This window comes from Canis lupus, chromosome 18 (assembly GCF_011100685.1).
Source record: "Canis lupus familiaris isolate Mischka breed German Shepherd chromosome 18, alternate assembly UU_Cfam_GSD_1.0, whole genome shotgun sequence".
Classification (NCBI taxonomy): Eukaryota; Metazoa; Chordata; class Mammalia; order Carnivora; family Canidae; genus Canis; species Canis lupus.
The window spans coordinates 53,792,286-53,810,713 of record NC_049239.1 but is presented as its reverse complement, the minus strand read 5'-3'; the positions used below and the strand labels follow the sequence as shown (position 1 = coordinate 53,810,713).

Here is an 18,428-nt window from a genome sequence, read left to right as displayed (position 1 = left end):
CTCTCTCTCTCTGTCTCTCATGAATAAAGAAATAAAATCTTAAAAAAAAAAAGATACTTGAAAATCACTAGAATTTACTATTAAGGAAAGGAAGCAATATACCTGTGTATAGCATGCATTCATTTGTGTTAAAGAGAGTGAATAAGAATAAAGATATTAAAAAAAAAAAAAAAAAAGAATAAAGATATTGCTATATTCACCTTTGCATTTGCAAAACTCCTAACAGTACTTACCTATGTGTGTGTAGAAGGGGAGACTAGTAGCTGGAGAGGGGTTAATAATAGAAGAAAACTTTAAGGTATATATACACTCATATATATGGGAATATATTACATATGAATATATTCAAAGAGTTTTTTAAAATATTGCATTTATTGGGACACCTGGATGGCTCAGCACTTGGGCTCTGCTTTCGGCTTAGGGTGTGATCCTGGAATTCAGGGATCCAGTTCCACTACAGGTCCCTGAGGGGAGCCTGCATCTCCTTCTGCCTGTGTCTCTGCCTCTCTCTATGTGTCTCTCATGAATAAAATAAAATCTTAAAAAAAAAAAAAAAAGAGGGAGAGAAGAGATCACAAGCCGCGGGAGTGGCAGGCAGAGGGAGAGGGAGAAACAGACTCCCTGCAGAGCAGGGAGCCTGCTATGGGGTTCAATCCCAGGACCCCAAAACCATGACCTGAGCCAAAGGCAGATGCCTAACTGACTGAGCTACCAAGGCACCTCTCAAATAAATTTTTAAATTAAATATATATATTTTTTTAAATTAAATATATTTAAAAAAAGAAAAAATATATTTTTTTCTAATACGCAAGAAAAAGATGGGATAATGAGATGGCCTAGAATCTGTGTGGAGAAATTAGCTGGGTAAATACGAGTCCTATACAGACAGGGCCAAGGAAGAAGAGACTCAGCTCAGTGCCTCAGCAGGAAAAATTGCTCCAAAGAACTGAGAAGTGGCTATGCTCCAGGGAGCACTTTAAAAATCCCATCTAGGGGCGCCTGGGTGGCTCAGTTGGTTAAGCATCTGCCCTCAGCTCAGGTCCTGATCCCAGAGTCCTGGGATGGAGCCCATATCAGGCTCCCTGCTCAGTGGGGCGTCTGTGTCTCCTCTCCCTGCCCCTCCCCCATGCTCGCTCTCTCTCTGCTCTCTCAAATAAATAAAATCTTTTAAAAATAATAATAATAAAATCCCATCTGAGCCTTTCCCTGCCTGAAAACATTCACTGAATCCCCATTAGCCTTTAAAGGAAGCCTCAGTTCCTTATGCTGTATTATTGCTTCTCCACACTCTAGTCCCAACACATCTCCCCCATTTTATCTCCCTCTTGTTAAGCCCTTGGCTCTTGCCAACCTGGGCTAACCACACCCAAAACACCTTACACAGCATCACACTTCTGACCCTCTAGCTACCACAGATGGTTGTGCATTCTATGTGTAGGTCTAAGGCAGCCTGTGGAGGGGAATGTCAAGAAGGGATCAAATGTAGGCCAAGTTCTGCTAAACAAGTCAGCATTAAAGTGCATCATGGGTTGGGGTGGGAGGAGGGGTGCTTTTCTGGACTGGTCTACTCAGAAGGAGGTCTTATTGTACACTTGCACAAAAGCAGCCCCTGGCATTTGCTTCATACCATTCTCCTCTGCCTTTAATGACCTCCTTCCTATTAGAAACTCCTGACTTTGTGCTTCATAAGACCTCCCCAAGCCACTACAACTCTATATTGATTCCCTCTCCCTTTAAAATTGTACAATTCACTTGCCTTCTAAGCAGAACACTAGAGTTTTGTGTTGCTGGGAGCTGTTCTGGTCGCTATTTAGTTCTACTTTTATGTGAGTGTGTTTTAAGCCCCAGCTACCTTGTAGGCTCATTGATGATAGGACAAACATTTTTTGGATTCCTCTAAATTTCCCAGGATAGTGTCATTCACTCAACAGGTGATCAGTAAACATATATACAAATAACATCTCAAGCAAGAGTCTCAGGGAAGTTTACTGATACAGCAAGAGGGCACAGGTCAGGAATTGGACCTAGCACAAATGCCTCTGCTGTAAGAAATCTTAAAAGTATGAAAGGACCACCAAGACACCATCAGTGTCTTGATTTTTAGCTTCTTTTCTCTGCTTCTAGTTACCATGAAAGCAGGCTTCCTTTTTTTTTAAGATTTTTAAAATTTATTTATTCATGAGAGACAGAGAGAGAGAGAGAGAGAGAGAGAGAGGCAGAGACACAGGCAGAGGGAGAAGCAGGCTCCATGCAGGGAGCCTGAAGCGGGACTTGATCCCAGGACTCCAGGACCACGCTCTGGGCCGAAGGCAGGTGCTAAACTGCTGAGCCACCCAGGGATCCCCCCAGGCTTCCTTTTCAACCAGGTCTTCGGGTCCTAGCAATCGCTGTCAGGGCTAGGGGCCAGCGTCATTCATCTCCTTATCCAGCTCTTAGCAACATATATTTTTAAAGTTTATGTATGTATAAGAATGGGTAAATAACTGGCCTTGTTATCAGATTGGCCTGTATTTCCCTTTGTCATCTAAAAGATTGCTGCATTATCAACTGATGCTGTGTCAGAGTAAGATATTTGCCACCAAGTTATTTTGGGAAGTATCTTCTGTGCCTTTTATTCAGAGTGTTGCAATGGCCAGTTTTTTTCCTATCTGAGCTCTACCTGACCTTAAAAACTGTCAAAGGCAGATGTAGTCCACTTCCTGTTCTAGAAGATTTCCACTGGTCAGATCGCTTTCCCTCTGTGTTTGCTGCCTGGCTCACTATCTCTCCCTTCATGAGGCTGTATCTCGACAGGATCTGCTGATCTTGCAATTGCCCTTCAGGTCATCGATTGCTGCTTTAGCAATAACAAGGCCTACAGTTTTGATTGTTGTCATTTCCACTTTGCAGTACCCTTTTGAAGAGAATTATGCATATTTCAAATATTGTAACCAAGAAGTATGGAGAAGGCTTTCTATTTCACAGTCCAACCAAAGAGAAGACAAAAAAGTAAGCAAAGTCCAGGATAAGCTAGATACTTGGTTTCAAATAAGTTTTCGGCCAAGGACCTCATTTAGGCTGTGAATAAAATTCAATTATGTATATATTGTGGCATATTCTCAATTTTAAATACCTCATTTTACCCTCCCCCATAACCACAGCCAGGATGTTATCTCCTGGTTCTTCTTTTTCTTATTAACTCAGCTATTTTTTCTTCAAAATATGTCTTCTTGGGACCCCTGGGTGGCTCAGCCGTTGGGCGTCTGCCTTTGGCTCAGGGTGTGATCCAGATTCAGGGATCGAGTCCCACATCCAGCTCCCTGCGTGGAGCCTGTTTCTCCCTCTGCGTGTGTCTCTGCCTCTCTTTGTGTCTCTCACGAATAAATAAATAAATAATCTTAAAAAAAAAAAAATGTCTTCTTTGGGTAGCCTGGGTGGCTCAGCAGTTTAGCGCCGCCTTGGGCCGGAGGGCATGATCCTGGAGACCCAGGATTGAGTCCCACGTGGGGTTCCCTGCATGGAGCCTGCTTGTGTCTCTGCCTCTCTCTGTGCCTCTCATGAATAAATAAATAAAATATTTTTTTTAAAAAAAGGATAAAAATCTAAAGAAAAATAACAAATCTTTTAAAAAAACATGTGTCTTCTTTACCTGGTAACCTTTCCTTTTGGAGGAAAGGCCAGCCTTAAGACCCACAGTGGACCTCTCTTGGGAACAGAAACAAGAATATGAAGCAGGTTCTGCGACTGCATTGCAATGTGACTGGAATGACTAATAGTTTTTCATTCTGTATAGCATCCAGCTCCACCTACCAAATGGGAGGCAGTACCATCTCTGCCTCATGGTGATATTACGACACATCCAGAAAAATCCATAGAGCACCTTGCAGAGTGGGCCTATCCACCTCGCGGTTTTCACTTTTCATTGGAATCACAGGCAGCCGGAACGCATCAGACAAAAGACATCCGCTCTGGAATTTATGAGAAAGGCATACCCCAGCTATAGGAAGCAAGGGAAACTTAACATCGTTAAAACACGGAATCGGCCAACCCTAGAAGATACACAAAAGAGGAAGAAACACCAACCTGCGGGGGCCCCTCCCACTTCGGCCGCATCGGTGGGCGGGGCTTGGCGCTTGGCCACGCCCCCTGCGACGGGTTCCCGAAGGGGCGAGGCCCACCCGGGGCTCTCGCGCGGACGCAGCGTGAAGCCGGCTTTGCCCCACCTTCCCCACGGGAACGCGGAGGGACCGTTCTTGCGCTTGCGCCCTGCGTCGCTGGGCGCCTTGGCGCGACCGCCGCCCGCCCGAGAGCCCCCTGTGCGCCTGCGCGCTCGCGCTCCCGCCCTCGCAGCGCTCGGCTGAGTCAGTCAGTCTGTCGGAGTCCGTCCTCGGAGCAGGAGGCGAGAAGGGGCTTTCGAGAGCCGGCTGCCCGATTCTTTGCTTTCCCCTCCCTCTCTCCCGCCCCGTATCTCTCTTACCCCTCTCCTGCCTTTGCTTGCGCAGCCATGGCGGAGCCGTCGGCGGCCACTCAGTCCCCATCCGTGTCCTCCTCGTCCTCCGGGGCCGAACCCGCGGCGCCCGGCGGTGGGAGCCCCGGAGCCTGCCCCGCCCTGGGGGCGAAGAGCTGCGGCTCCTCGTGTGCGGGTGAGGCGCGCCGGGGGAACCCCGCCCTCGGGGGGATGGCTTGGGGGTCGGGGAAGGCAAATCGCCTCGCCTCCTGGAAGCTTCGGTCCCCGGGAACCAGCGTCTGGGAAATGGGCTAAGGGGGAGGGGAGCGAAGATGGTGCTGGCGGTGGGGACATAACGGGGTGCGAGGCTAACAGGTTGGGGGCGGGGGGGTGTATTTTAGGGAGTGGGCGTTAACGCCGAGGAGGGGCAGGTGGGGGAAAACACCGGTTCGGGGGAGCTGTCCGCCGAACCGGGGCGATTTAGTGCAGGATTAGACAGATTGAGAGGATTGGGGCAGGTTGGTCATCGGAGGAAGAACTAGCTACGGTTTTGATGGTGAAAGGGTTGCATTGCAGGTTTGCAGACAGGTGTTGACATAATAAATTTATGGTAGTCTTCCCTCCACCCCACCCCACCCCACCCCCCAAAAGGAAAATTTTTTTTTTTTTTTTGGCTTCCCGTAGGGAGGGTCAGGAAGTTTAATGGAAACATTGTAGCCGTTTTCTATACTCTTTTCATCTGCTTGTAAGTTTTTTTTTGGTTTTTTTTTTTTTTCGTAGCTAGACTCTCTAAATGCCCGCTTTTCTGAGGCTCCGAGGTAAGAGGAGGCGTGATGAGAATAGCTCAGGGAAGATTTGGGAGGGAGCAGCTGATGGTACAAGATGGATCCGTGGCTGCATCTGCAACACAGCCTGCTCTTCACTGGCGCGGCGTGGGGGTGGGGACAGGCAATCAGTTGCTTATATTCTGGAAGATAATAGAGTCCTGCCAAGTCGTCAACACGTTTTGATTTCATGCTCTATAGGCTATTCTTGATAGCAGTGTAACAAAAAGGGGTGTTTAGCGCAGAAAGGGGGGAGGGGGAGAGAAATTAGACAAAGCAGGAGCTGGTTGAGCCCTTCTCCCATCTCTGAAAGACTAGGAGGGAGGCTGCAGGCCGCTTTTAGTTTCCATTGTATACGCATTTGCCTGCTGGTGGGAGCTGGCTGGCAAGCTCAAGCTCCCCTCGTGCGGAGATCTGCAGTGCAGATGCCTTCTTGAGAGGAAGAAAAAAAAAAATGCACCATGAGCAGGTGGTAGTTCTTAAAGGAACTCAGTCTTTGAAGAAAAGAAAAAAAAACCTTTTTGTCAGAAGAAGCGGGTCATAAGCCCAGGAGAGTACAGATAATTTTGCTCTGTATTTAGTTACCTTAAAGGATTTTGAGGGGTTTTAAAATACATTACTGTCTCCTTTGCCAGAATCTTAGGTTGACTGTTCTAAAGAACGTTGAATTTCTGATCTTTTCTTTAGATACACTCTATAGGTGTTGGGGTGTTTTTTATTTTTATTTATTTATTTATTTATTTTTTAAGTAATCTCTACACTCAGCATGAGGCTCAAACTCAAGACCCTGAGATTAAGAATTGAATGCTCCACCAACTGAACCAGCCAGACACCCCTTTTTTCTAGGTTTTTTTGAACAGTGGGTTTCCACATAAGAGCTTTGGTACCCTGTTGGATTTTCCAGTGTTTTTGGCCAATTCAGTAGAAACAGTATCAAAGGAAGCTTCTGCAAGGTCAAGATTAGCTATGGTGATAAAGGAATGAGGCAGCAAATTTAGAACACTTGTTCTCTTTAAACCATCAGCATTTCTCCTCCAAATTTTTGTGTTCTGGGCAAAGGTTCAGATGAACAGCTTCCCTAGAACTTAGCAACTTGGTGGTTTGGATTTAATCATTTGTCATTGCTTACAGTTTGGTTGTTGGTTGGCCCTTTTGTACATAGCTTTTGATTCTCTTGATTTAAAATTTTGATTACCTGCAAAATAGATACTATGTCTTAAATTCTTGTCTATTGTAGATGTATATTAATATTATCTAAAAAGCATTAGTACAGTTTGGTGGACCTCATCTGTCAGGTCACTGCTTGAAAAGTTTAGCTTAAGATACTGCAGTGTGTAGTCATTATTACATTGGAGAAGCTCTTCCTCCTTGCAAAATACTTTCTCCATATCTCATAGGATATGTCTTAAGTTTCTGCACTACGAAAATAAGATGAAGTTTGTTATTCCAAATTTAACCTATTTAAAACATGTAAAAATCTACCTTGTTTAAAAAATCGACGAGTGTTGATGTCAACCTTCAGCTTCACATTTTTTCACCAAATTCCTCTGGGTTTTTAGAGACTGAAAAAGTAAAAGAAGCAGTCATTTGGTGTCCTGCAGGAAGAAATTTTGTCTTTCTTGACCTGTCCAGTAACATCTTTTAAAGTATTAGTTCTACTCAGGATAGAGAATGAGTAATCGCACTCTCTGGTCTACTGGCTTAGGTAGTAGAGCAGCCAGCAGTGTAATAGGCTTGGAGAAGGAGGTCTAGGGCCAGAATTGACTTCCCAGATTTCTGCCTTTGAAGAAAATCAAAGATCTCAAAGGCAGAAATTTGAGATTAAGGTAAAAGAGAGTTAAATATTTAGTGTTCTTTTCAGGACGAGAATTGCCTTTATCAGACATCAAATATAGGTACATGTCTGTTTGAACTTCACAAGTTTACTGTTTTTATAGTATTTGAAATTTATTAGTAGTATAAAAATAGTGATACCAGAATAAAGCTACATTTCTCTGTTCATGGAAATTAAATTAAAACAGCTTGGACAATTAAAAAAAAAAGTTTTTGCTTTTTTTTTTTTTAAGATTTTATTTATTTATTCATGAGAGAGACAGAGGCAGAGGGAAAAGAAGGCTCCACGCAGGGAGCTTGACGTGGGACTCGATCCCAGGTCTCCAGGATCATACCCTGGGCTGAAGGCAGCGCTAAACCACTGAGCTACCTGGGCTTCCCAGTTTTTGCTTTAAATACTTAATTTTCCTCACTTGTGAAACTTAATTGTTCTGTGTAGTTTTTATGGCATCATTTTGCACTTTGTTCTATCATGTCAATCAAATGTGAGTATGTAGTTTGTATTTTCCATCTTAACCTTATGTTAAGGTTAATAATTGCATGACTGTGCATATCATGAGCCTCAGCAATTTGACCTAGGCAAAATTGCTTTGTGCCCTTAAATCCTCTTACTGAGTAAAAAAAAAAAAAATTTTTTTTTAAAGATTTTATTTATTTATTCATGAGAGACACAGAGAGAACAAGAGGCAGAGACACAGGCAGATGGAGAAGCAGGCTCCATGTAGGAAGCCCGATGTGGGACTCGATCCCGGGTCTCCAGAATCACGCCCTGGGCCGAAGGCAGGCACTAAACCGCTGAGCCACCCAGGGATCCCCCTGAGTAAAAATATCTAATATTTGATACATCTGTGTGCAGGTTACAAACAATTTTGCACATACATACAAAATAGCAGTTGAATTGCAAGAGAAATCATAGTCATCTTCATAATGAAATAAGAGCTTATAAGACTTTCTTCTTTGGGGATCCCTGGGTGGCGCAGCGGTTTGGCGCCTGCATTTGGCCCAGGGCGCGATCCTGGAGACCCGGGATCGAATCCCACGACGGGCTCCTGGTGCATGGAGCCTGCTTCTCCCTCTGCCTGTGTCTCTGCCTCTCTCTCTCTCTCTCTCTCACTGCGTGCCTATCATAAATAAATTTAAAAAAAATTAAAAAAAAAAAGACTTCTTTGTAAAAATGAATCTGTTTCAGCTTATCACATTAATGTCTTCAGGCTATCAGCCCTTTCATTCAGCTATCGTGTTAAAAAGGAAGTGGGAGACTGGGTGACGGGCCCTGAGGGGGGCACTTGATGGGATGAGCACTGGGTGTTATACTATATGTTGGCAAATTGAACTCCAATTAAAAAAAAAGAAGTATTCTATATCTGGGGCACCTGGGTGGCTCAGGTCAGATCCTGGGGTCCTGGGATCGAGTCCCACATCGGGATCCCTGCAGGGTGCCTGCTTCTCCCTCTGCCTATGTCTCTACCTCTCTCTGTCTCTCATGAATAAATAAATAAAATCCTAAAAAAAAAAAAAGGAAGTGGGAGGCGGCCAGGGTGCTTTATAAATAGGTTGACATGACACCAATGTGCTTAAGTATTGGGTGCCCAGGCTGACTCAGTGAAACAGCACGCGAGTCTTGATCTTGAGGTGGTGAATTCAAGCACCATGTGGGGTGTAGAGATTACTAAATAAATAAAGCTTTAAAAAGGATATGCAAAATAAAAAATAAAAAAAATAAAAAGGATATGCTTAACTATTTTCTGCAGCATTCCGACCATAAGTGCAGTTATGATGTACTGTGAAACCACTGTCACTGGAAGCAAGAGTACAAGAGGCAGCAAGAATAGTCGTGTCATTATGGTTTACATTTGCCTGTTGATTTGGATGGTTTTTGTTCCCGAGCAATAAAAGGTTTCTTTTAATGCTTTTTTCTCTTAGAGTCACATTGACAAATAATTTAACCACTCTGATCAAACCAACCAGTCATATACATTTAACAGGTATACCTTAGCCCTATTGAAAGCTCTAGAGCATTATTTATTAAATTGCTGGTAAGTGCATCAGTGTTTTTAAATTTTATGATTTTAGAGATGGTCTGAAAACAATATAAATATTATTGCTTTTATTGTATTCTATGGTAAGGAAATTATATATTTGTCCTAATAAAGGACTCACCATTTTTGTTTTGGTTGCTGGGGACTCACCTGTTTGATCCTATGCATGTTTCAAACACTTGTAAATGAAATTTTGGTAGTGAAGGAATTGGTGATATGTCATTGAAGTTTAAGGAAAATTAAAGTTTCCAGTTTTGTTTGAGGTTATTTGTTGTATAGCAAAGCACTACTTTTTAGTAGTAACCCTGGAATTTTGTAATTTCAAGTGGAATTATAAAAGCTCCAAATAAATGAATAACTGCATATTTGTTCTATGTACTTATAGTTTGAGTTCGACTTTATTGTTAATGATGAAATTATGACTGCCTCCTAAACTGTATAAACTTGTGAAAATACATTAATTTCATTGTAAAACTTTTTAGATAATATTTATCAATTTGGTGTTATGTTTGTATAGTTATCTCATTCAGAAGTTGCCCACGAAACTGACTTACCTTTTATTCAGTTCATTTATATGAACAGCTGTTAATTCTAGAATTATTTTTGGTCATTGGGTATGCTACAGATGTTTTGAAAAGTTGTGTATACCAAGTAATTTTAGCTATAATCAGTTTTTTACTGCATATCTGTGACATATATGAGACTTCTTAATCTGTGATACTGCAATTTCAGAGAGAATCCCTTTAAATACTGTATAAGATTTGTGTTTTTATTTGTGTTAGAGATATAATTGTCAGTAGGTAGCCCACTTTCATGATTTTTTTAAAAATTATTTCAAAGAAATATACCTTCCTGTTCTCTCCAATGAACTGTTTTATTTCTCCCTGTAATCACATCGTCATAACCTAACCAGGAGAGGAAGTGCGAGTTTTCTGACACATTCCTCATTGGCTGCTTGCCCTTGAGGATATGTTGAAGGGTATTTTGGAAAACTTTTTAAGCAAAACTGATACAGAGGCCCTTTTGTCCTTTTACCTGAAAGCATTTTAACCATGAGAAAGAAGTGTTCTCATTTTACATAGGAGGCAGAAATATTTTTATCTTATAATTTAACATACAGTAAAGCTCTTTGGAAGACAGGCAAACAAAACAGATCATCTAGCTCTCTAGAGGCTATATTCAGTAGGAGAAAGACTTGTGTTATGTTTATCTGTGATGTAGGTAATGATATAAAGCCTCATTTTACAGATGAGGAATCAGGCTCAGATTAAGTGACATGCCTAAAGGTTTGTGCTGTAACATTGAGGGTAAATAAAACTAAGGGAGTAAGGGCCCGATTCAGTTCTCTTTCAAATATACACACTGCCTGTCTTTAAAATTTGAAACAACATGTGATGAAAATCATTCGATCATCCTCTTTACTTTGGTTACTGATTGAACTTAAACACTTTAATTTCTGGTCCCATGATTCCTAAGCCAGGTGACTTTTTGCTCTGCTTTTCTACAGAAACTTTTCTTGTCATGTTCACTAGTTATTAAATCCAGTAATTACTTCTCAGTTCTTTTTTTTTTTTTTTTTTTTATTTAGCATAGTCACACAGAGAGAGAGAGAGGCAGAGACATAGGCAGAGGGAGAAGCAGGCTCCATGCACCAGGAGCCCTACGGGGGGATTCAATCCCGGGTCTCCAGGATCACGCCCTGGGCCAAAGGCAGGCGCCAAACCATTGTGCCACCTAGGGATCCCTCAGTCCTCCTCTTAAAGGCTTATCAGCAGCTTCTGGTAAAATTGATCACTTGCTTTCTTCTTGAAGTACCTTTTTTTTTTTTTTTTTTTTTGAAGTACCTTTCTTATTTGTCTTCTACCACACCACATACTTTCATTGGCTGCTCCTACTGTGTCCTTTGCTAGTTCTTTTTTTTTTTTTTTTAATTTAAGATACAATTCATATAAGAAGCACCATTTTAAAGTGTTTTCTTGTATATATAGAAGGTTGTGCAACCATCACCATTGCCTAGTTCAAGAACATTTTCATCACCCCCAAAAGAAATTTTACATGTGGCAATCACTCTCCATTCCTCCCTCCTTAGCAACCACTAATCTTTCTGACTCTGTGGATTTCATTATTACTGGGATTTCATATTGCTAACTTTTTTTGCCTCCCCAACTAAAGTTTATTTAGAGTACTCCAGGACTCACTTCTCAGAACTTTTCTCTTTACATTGGTTTCATTTATGATACCCATCTTATGGTTTGAAATACTATCTATAAATTGGTGACTTCCAAATCTTTATCTTTGGTCTTCATGTCTAATGGGCATCTCAAACTTACTGTGTCTACTCCTGATTTTTCCTTTTATAAATCTATTCTTCTCAGTTGTTTACATCTCAGTAAACAATCATTCATCCATCTTTTGCCCAAATCAAAAAGCTTGGAGTCACTCTTGACTCTTCTCTTTCCTTCATAAAACAATCAGCATAAAAATCATAAAACAATCAGCTGCCCAGTGGCCCAGCGGTTTAGTACCGCCTTCAGCCCCGGGGTATGGTCCTGGAGGGCCAGGATGGAGTCCAACAAAAGCAGGCTCCCTGCATGGAGCCTGCTTCTCCCTCTTTCTGTGTCTCAGCCTCTCTTTCTCTGTGTCTCTCATGAATAAATAAATAAAATCTTTTTTTTATTATTATTTTTTTAAATCTTTTTAAAAAAAATCAGCAAATCCTATTGATTCTACCTTCAGTATTTATCCAGTATCTAACCAATTTTCCCAACCTCCATTGTTATCTCCTTGGCCCAAGCTGCTATCATATTTCTCCTGGATTATTGCACTTGCCTGCTAACTGGTCTTCAAACTTTATCCCATACATCCTTTTTTTTTTTTTTTTTTTAAGATTTTATTTATTTATTCATTCATGAGACACACACACACACACACACAGAGGCACAGGTAGAGGGAGAAGCAGGCTCCATGCAGGGAGCCAGATGTGGGACTCGATTCCAGGTCTTCAGGATCACACCCTGGGCTGAAGGCAGAGCCACCCAGGCTGCGCCCTTACCTCTTTTCAGTGTGTTTTCCAAAGCACAGCTGATGTAAACCTGTGAAAAATGTAAGTGATATCTTGTCACTTATGGACAAATGTTCTAGTAGCTTCCGATCACAATCATCAGAATTGCCAAAGTCCATAGAGGGCTTTTGAAGCCTTATGATATCTGGCCTTAACCTCCATCTTGCTCAGCTTTAGCTTCACTGGCTCCCTTGCTATTCTTCACACCAGGAATACTTCTGTACCTCAGAGTCTTATTTGCTGTTTTCTCTGTTTATAATGCTCTTCCCTGTATATCTTCACAGCTTTTTCTCCCTCAGCTTTGTTAGGTCTTTGACCACCTTATCTAAATTGCACAAGAAAAAACACCTTTTAGGCCTTCTTTGCTCTATTTTTCTTATCATCTGTCATAATCTCCTGATATTTACATATTTTATAGTATATAATCTGACTTTGTTTATTGTCCATCTTCCACATTAGATAAAGGTTCCACCAGCATAGAAGTTTTTTGCTGTTTTATTCACTGCTCTGTTTCTAATGTCTGGGCAGGACCTGATGCAAAGCATGCCTTCAGATATTTTTGAATGAGCAACTAATCATTTTTGTTCAGCAACTAAAACTAGTCCTTGGTTCATAATAGGTGTTCAATAAGTATTTATGGAATAAATAGAGAAATTCTAGTCCCAGAAAAACATGCATACGTGTTTTTATACAAAATACTACATAGGCTTTCACGAGGTTCATAGTTCATGAACTACTATGAAATTGTTCATAAACTACAGATTAAGAATGTTTGGTTTTGAGTGGCTCAGTTGGTTAAGCCTCTGCCTTTGGCTCATGTCATGATCCCAGGGTCCTGGGATTGAACTCTGCATCGGGATCCTTGTTTAGCAGGGAGCCTGCAACTCCCTGTCCTGCTCCCGCTGCTTGTACATTCTGTGTATCAAATAAATAAATAAAAACTTAAAAAAAAAGTTTGGTTTTTGAAAATTGAATTAAAAGTTTTGCAAAAACTTATCTTTATGGAAATTGACATATCCACATAGGTACGGAGAAGAGAGTTTCTATGTAAGCCCATAAAACTGTATCTGTAGTAAATATATCTTATGTTTAAGATTGGTTCCTTTTACTACTCTACTTCTGGATTCATGCTATTTTCCACTAATGGCTTTAGTCCAGAAAGGTTTCATTTTATAATCTCCTGAATGCCACGTTTTGGTGTGTTATAAAGACACTCCATTTCCAATAAAGACTCAGTGGTAGGCTAGTTTAATGTGTCAGGATTTTTAAATATGTTAAGTCTAATTTCCATTTTATTCCTAACAAAATCTGACGTTTTGATTCAGTACATTGATCTTGAACAGTATTTGGATAAGGGTAAGACATTTCTAAAAGTAAGTGTGGTGTTTTAGTTGGGTCATTAAAGTGTTTGTAACCAATTTCCTATTTACACAGTCCATTTTATTTCTTTCTGTTAGACTTCTAATTGTGTTTCTTTTACAACAAGAATTCTGCTTGTTCTTTCTCTTGGATTGCATATACATTTACTCCCTAAATGTACAAAGAAAATCTTCCAACTCTTTCAGGGTGCTAACAGAAGAGTTACAGTGGCAAGTGCTTAATGACTTGCTTCCAGAGAGTACAGTGCGGAAGAATGGGGGAGAAGTACTACATGGAGAAACCAGGCAAACTATCTCAGCCAGAGGATCAAGGTTAACATTTTCAGTGTTAAGTCATATTGATAGCATGTACCCTTGATACGTTATGACAAGGATGGCCCTTCACCTAAGTGGTAATCTTCTCCAAAACTCCATTCTAACTATGAAACAAACTCAAATTGAGGGATATTCTGCAAAATATCTAACCCCAAAACTATCAAGATCATTAAAAACAAGGAAAATCTGAGAAATGGTCATAGTCCAAAAGAGGCTAAAGAGACAGGATGACAAAACATGATCTAGTATTCTGAATGGGATTCTGGAACAGAAAAGAGGCATTAGGGAAAAAGTAATGAAATCTGAATGAAGTATGAGGTTCACTTATTAGTAGTATCAGTGTTTATTAGTTGTGACATATATACCACCATATTAATGTAACTTGTTAACAATGGGAGAAACTGAGTGTTGGATATAAAGCAACATTCTACTGCCTTTGGACCTTTTCTGTAAATCTAAAATTATTCTAAAATAAAAAGTTTCTTTGTTTTTTAAAGAAAGTCATAATCTTGAAATCAAAATTGCTTTGGGAAAGGCAAGGAGTCCGCTTTCACTACTTCTATTCAGTAATAGAGGTCCTAACAAAAATATAAGGGGGGGGAAATGCCATAAAGTTTGGGGAAATAATTGGTCTGCCTGTCCCTGGAATTCTGATAGGTGAGGGGCATTAATTGACACAGTTTAGCAGCTTCTACTGAAATGATAAGAATTGCCATCAGGAATTGTAGTCATGAGAAAGAGTAGAAAGACCCTTTTCAGGGAGCCTAGCTTTATAGGCAAAAGGGAAATTGTAAGTGACAAAAATCTTTTAGATTTATTGAGGAGGGGTGGAAAGAGAGCAAGCGAGCATTAGAGAGTATGTACACACAAGGGGAGGAGGGGCCGGGGAGAGAGAAGCAGGCTGCTTGCTGAGCAGATACTCAGGGCTCAATCCCTGGACCCCAGGATCATGATCTAAACCAGAGGCAGGAGGCAGCCTGGGTGGCTCAGCGGTTTAGCGCCGCCTTCAGCCCAGGGTGTGATCCTGGAGACCCAGGATCGAGTCCCATGTCAGGCTCCCTGAATGGAGCCTGCTTCTCCCTCTGCCTGTGTCTCTACCTCTTTCTCTCTGTGTGTCTCTCATGAATAAATAAATAAAATCTTAAAAAAAAAAAACCAAAGGCAGATGGATCCTTGACTAAGCCACCCAGGTGCCCTGTGACAAAAATCTTTTAAATGCTAGAGAGAGAAGATGTTTGAAATAGCTGATGAATTTCCAATATTTATTATATTAATTTTAGATAAAATTTCAAACACTGCCTTTCCTTATGTATTGTTAGATGCTTTAATAATCTATAGAAACTAACAAAAAGACAAATGTTTCAAAGTTAATTATAAATGTCATTCAATATACAAAGTTAACCCTTTTTTTTTTCTTTAAGATTTTATTTATTCATGAGAGTCACAGAGAGGCAGGCTCCCTGTGGGAGGATCCCAGGACCCTGAGATCACACCCTAGGCCAAAGGCAGATACTCAACCACTGAGCCACTCTGAATTTGTATTTTTTACCAAAATGGGATCACGTTATTTAAACTTCTTTTATGGTGTTCTTTTTTATTCAGTGTGCTATTGGCATCTTTTAATGTCAGTGAATTCCTGTATACAATACAATTTTTAATGAACAGTATATCAAAACTTATTTAACCAGTGTCTAATAGACCTTTACTAGGTTTACTAAATAAATAAAAAATTAATGCCAAGATTATGCAGTAGTTTTTCAATTAAGTTTGTGTTCTACCTGCTGACGTATTTTTAAAACACACATGATATTGTCACTCCCTTATAGTAAAATTTTCACTGTTTCCTCATTGCATATAGGATATAATCCAAATTTCATTACATGACTTTTAAAACCATATAGAATACGGCAAGTTGTTCCTTTTCTCCAGAACGCCTTCCTCGGTCACCTGAAGACCAGTATGGCTAAGTTTACCATCTCTTCTACAATGTATCCTACTGATTACCTCTGTCTCATTCCCACAACTCATGCAGCTTTACTGGTTTGTATTTTTCTTTCAGTTACTTGTAGGCATAGTTGTCATCTCTGTGTTGCATTGGTAATCCAGTGCCTGGACCTAGCTAAAAATTACTATTATTACTAAATGACAATGTTTAATTTAATTAATAGCATTTGAAAATTCAGATCACCATTCTTGAGCTTAGTTACCTGTGGCATGCATATGGAATATGAATACGCTGTGGTTATGTAAGTTAGGAGATATTATGTAATATTGTTGCAAACTGTTACGGGTTATCTGTGTGTTATATCAGAATAGATGCTACCTATAAGAATTTGTATTTGGAAATTTTCCATTAAGAGGGGGTGTTAGGTGTAGGTGGGTAGGCAAGTTCATAGTATCTTTTTTGGCATTGGGCTGAACTTAGCATTTGGTTTTTCAGGTTTATTCAGATGTAAACTCGTCATTTGGCAGAGATTTATTGTCGAAGGTTAATGCATGTGTAGAGATGAACCCATCTGAAACATTAAAGAAACAGAAATGCTTGCTTCAAAAAAGGAAGGGAGATGGGGCATCTGGCTGGCCCAGTTGAGATGTGTAACTCTTGATCTCAGGGTGGAGAGTCTGAGCCCCATGATGAAGGGTAGAGATTACTAAACAAAACAAAAAATTAATCAAAAAGAATGGTTTCTCATTTATTGTGGTAAATATGATGCTTCATCTTAAGATCAGTAAAAAGCAGTGAATTTTAAGACTCTGGTGCTGAGTTATTGAATTACTGCCTGTGATCCACTAAACTTTCTTTTCCTGTTACTGTCCTCCATATTTATTGACTAAATAAATTCATGCTTATCGATACAAGCTTAGAGCCTGTCTTTTAAAGCAATCTCCCCATTTTAAGTGTATTTCTAATATTTGTGAAAACATTTTTATACTTGCAAGGAAAAAAGGAATTAAGTAAAGGCCAGTATATTTAGGGGCACTTTTTTGGGGAGGGGGGAACTGCTTTTCACATGCTAGTTTTATTGATTTTTTCCTTTTTTAGTGAGAGGGTAATTTATATTCTTGGTTTGTATTTTTTTTCCCAAGGGCCAAAGGTTGTACTGAAAAGCAAATCTTCCCCCACCTCAGACCTCAAGAGTTTCTTTTGCTGGTAATGAGGGAGACACATGTATATACTTCTGCATTTTGCTTTTTTAATTTATCACGTATATCAACATCCATAGCTGTATCTTCTTCATAGCAGCAAGTACTCCATTGTTTGGATGTAACTATTTAGTCTCCTACTGATGGTCACTTAGAGTATTCCTAATTTTATAACAAGCGTTCTTAACGAATATCCTCATATACAGGTGTTTATAATCGATGCTAATATTGTAGGCTAAATTCCTCTAGGCATAACTGGCCAAATTAAAAGAGTAGCTTATTGGTGGGGACAGTACATACATTTACAAGTTTGATAAATGATGCCAAATTTAGAGGAATGTAATTTTAGAAGGTAGAAGATTTCTTATATAGTCCTATTTTCCTAAGTAGATTATTTGTGATTTTTTTTTAAAGTACTCGGGATCAATTTCGCATATTTGCCAAGTAAATAAATGTTCATACTAGTGACTCTTCAGAATGCAGTTGAAAATTGTTAAAAGCAAATTATCAGTTAGTGTGCTCAGCTACTTATTTTTTCTTTCCCACAGAAAGTTGTAAGGGAGTATCATCTTTTCTGAGGTTTTACTTGTTTAAAAATGCTAGAGGTTCCTCTTTTTCTTTGAAGGTGAGAATATTTGATCAAAGAAATTGAGTTGATTAACTTTTTAGAAATGCATCTTGAAAATAAGGTTTGCCACCAGGTGAGTGAAAACAGTAAATGGAAATAAAGATTTGGGTTTTCCCCTCTTGCTTAAACCCAATGAAATTATGCTGCTTGGCCAAATAAAAAGGAGAGTTAAAATTAAAATTCCTGTGTGAGGTTGTCAAATTCTCACGCTGTATATTTTCTTTCAGATTCCTTTGTTTCTTCCTCTTCCTCTCAGCCTGTATCTCTATTTTCGACCTCGCAAGGCAAGTCTGTCATTTTTTTGTGTGCATTAATAAAAGAAAAATGTTGAGAAAGAGGCTGTAACTGGGGATATGAGGCACAAGTTTTCTATTGCCCCCAAATCCCTTGAAATAAAAACTATAAGCCAGTCCTTCATATTTAGCAGTTTGCACTTGATTTTCTGTAAAGGTTAATAAAACAGGATGAGGCTAGATAGGTGGACCCTTTAACACTACATAAGCTTTAGGTGCAGTTTGGAGCATTTCTTAAAAATTATAAACTCACCCACAGCATTTAGAGCAGACAGAATTGTGGCTCATAAAACAGCCCACTGCAGGATGCATTTAATATATAGATTGCAGTTACATAACTGGTTTGGGGAGGTAGTAGGTTTGGAAAAACAGTATAAAAGTGTGCTTCCACTGAAATAATATACCAACTTAGCTAGAATGCTTTAGTGTGTGAACTTATCTGAGATTTGTACCAAGATCTAGGCTAGTTCCAAACTGCCTAGGAAC

General features: G+C 40.0%; 1 protein-coding gene across 2 annotated transcripts in view; it reads left to right on the top strand.

Annotated features, from left to right (window-relative positions):
* Positions 1 to 4,307: 4,307 nt before the first annotated feature.
* The window catches only part of RTN3 (reticulon 3), a 57,376-nt gene continuing 43,255 nt past the window's right edge, over positions 4,308 to 18,428 (top strand). The window contains 2 exon segments of one of the 2 annotated variants that reach the window (NM_001375430.1): positions 4,308 to 4,622; positions 17,877 to 17,933. In NM_001375430.1, the coding sequence (NP_001362359.1) occupies positions 4,484 to 4,622; positions 17,877 to 17,933 (196 nt within the window). In that variant the 5' untranslated portion in view covers positions 4,308 to 4,483. 2 annotated transcript variants of the gene reach the window in all.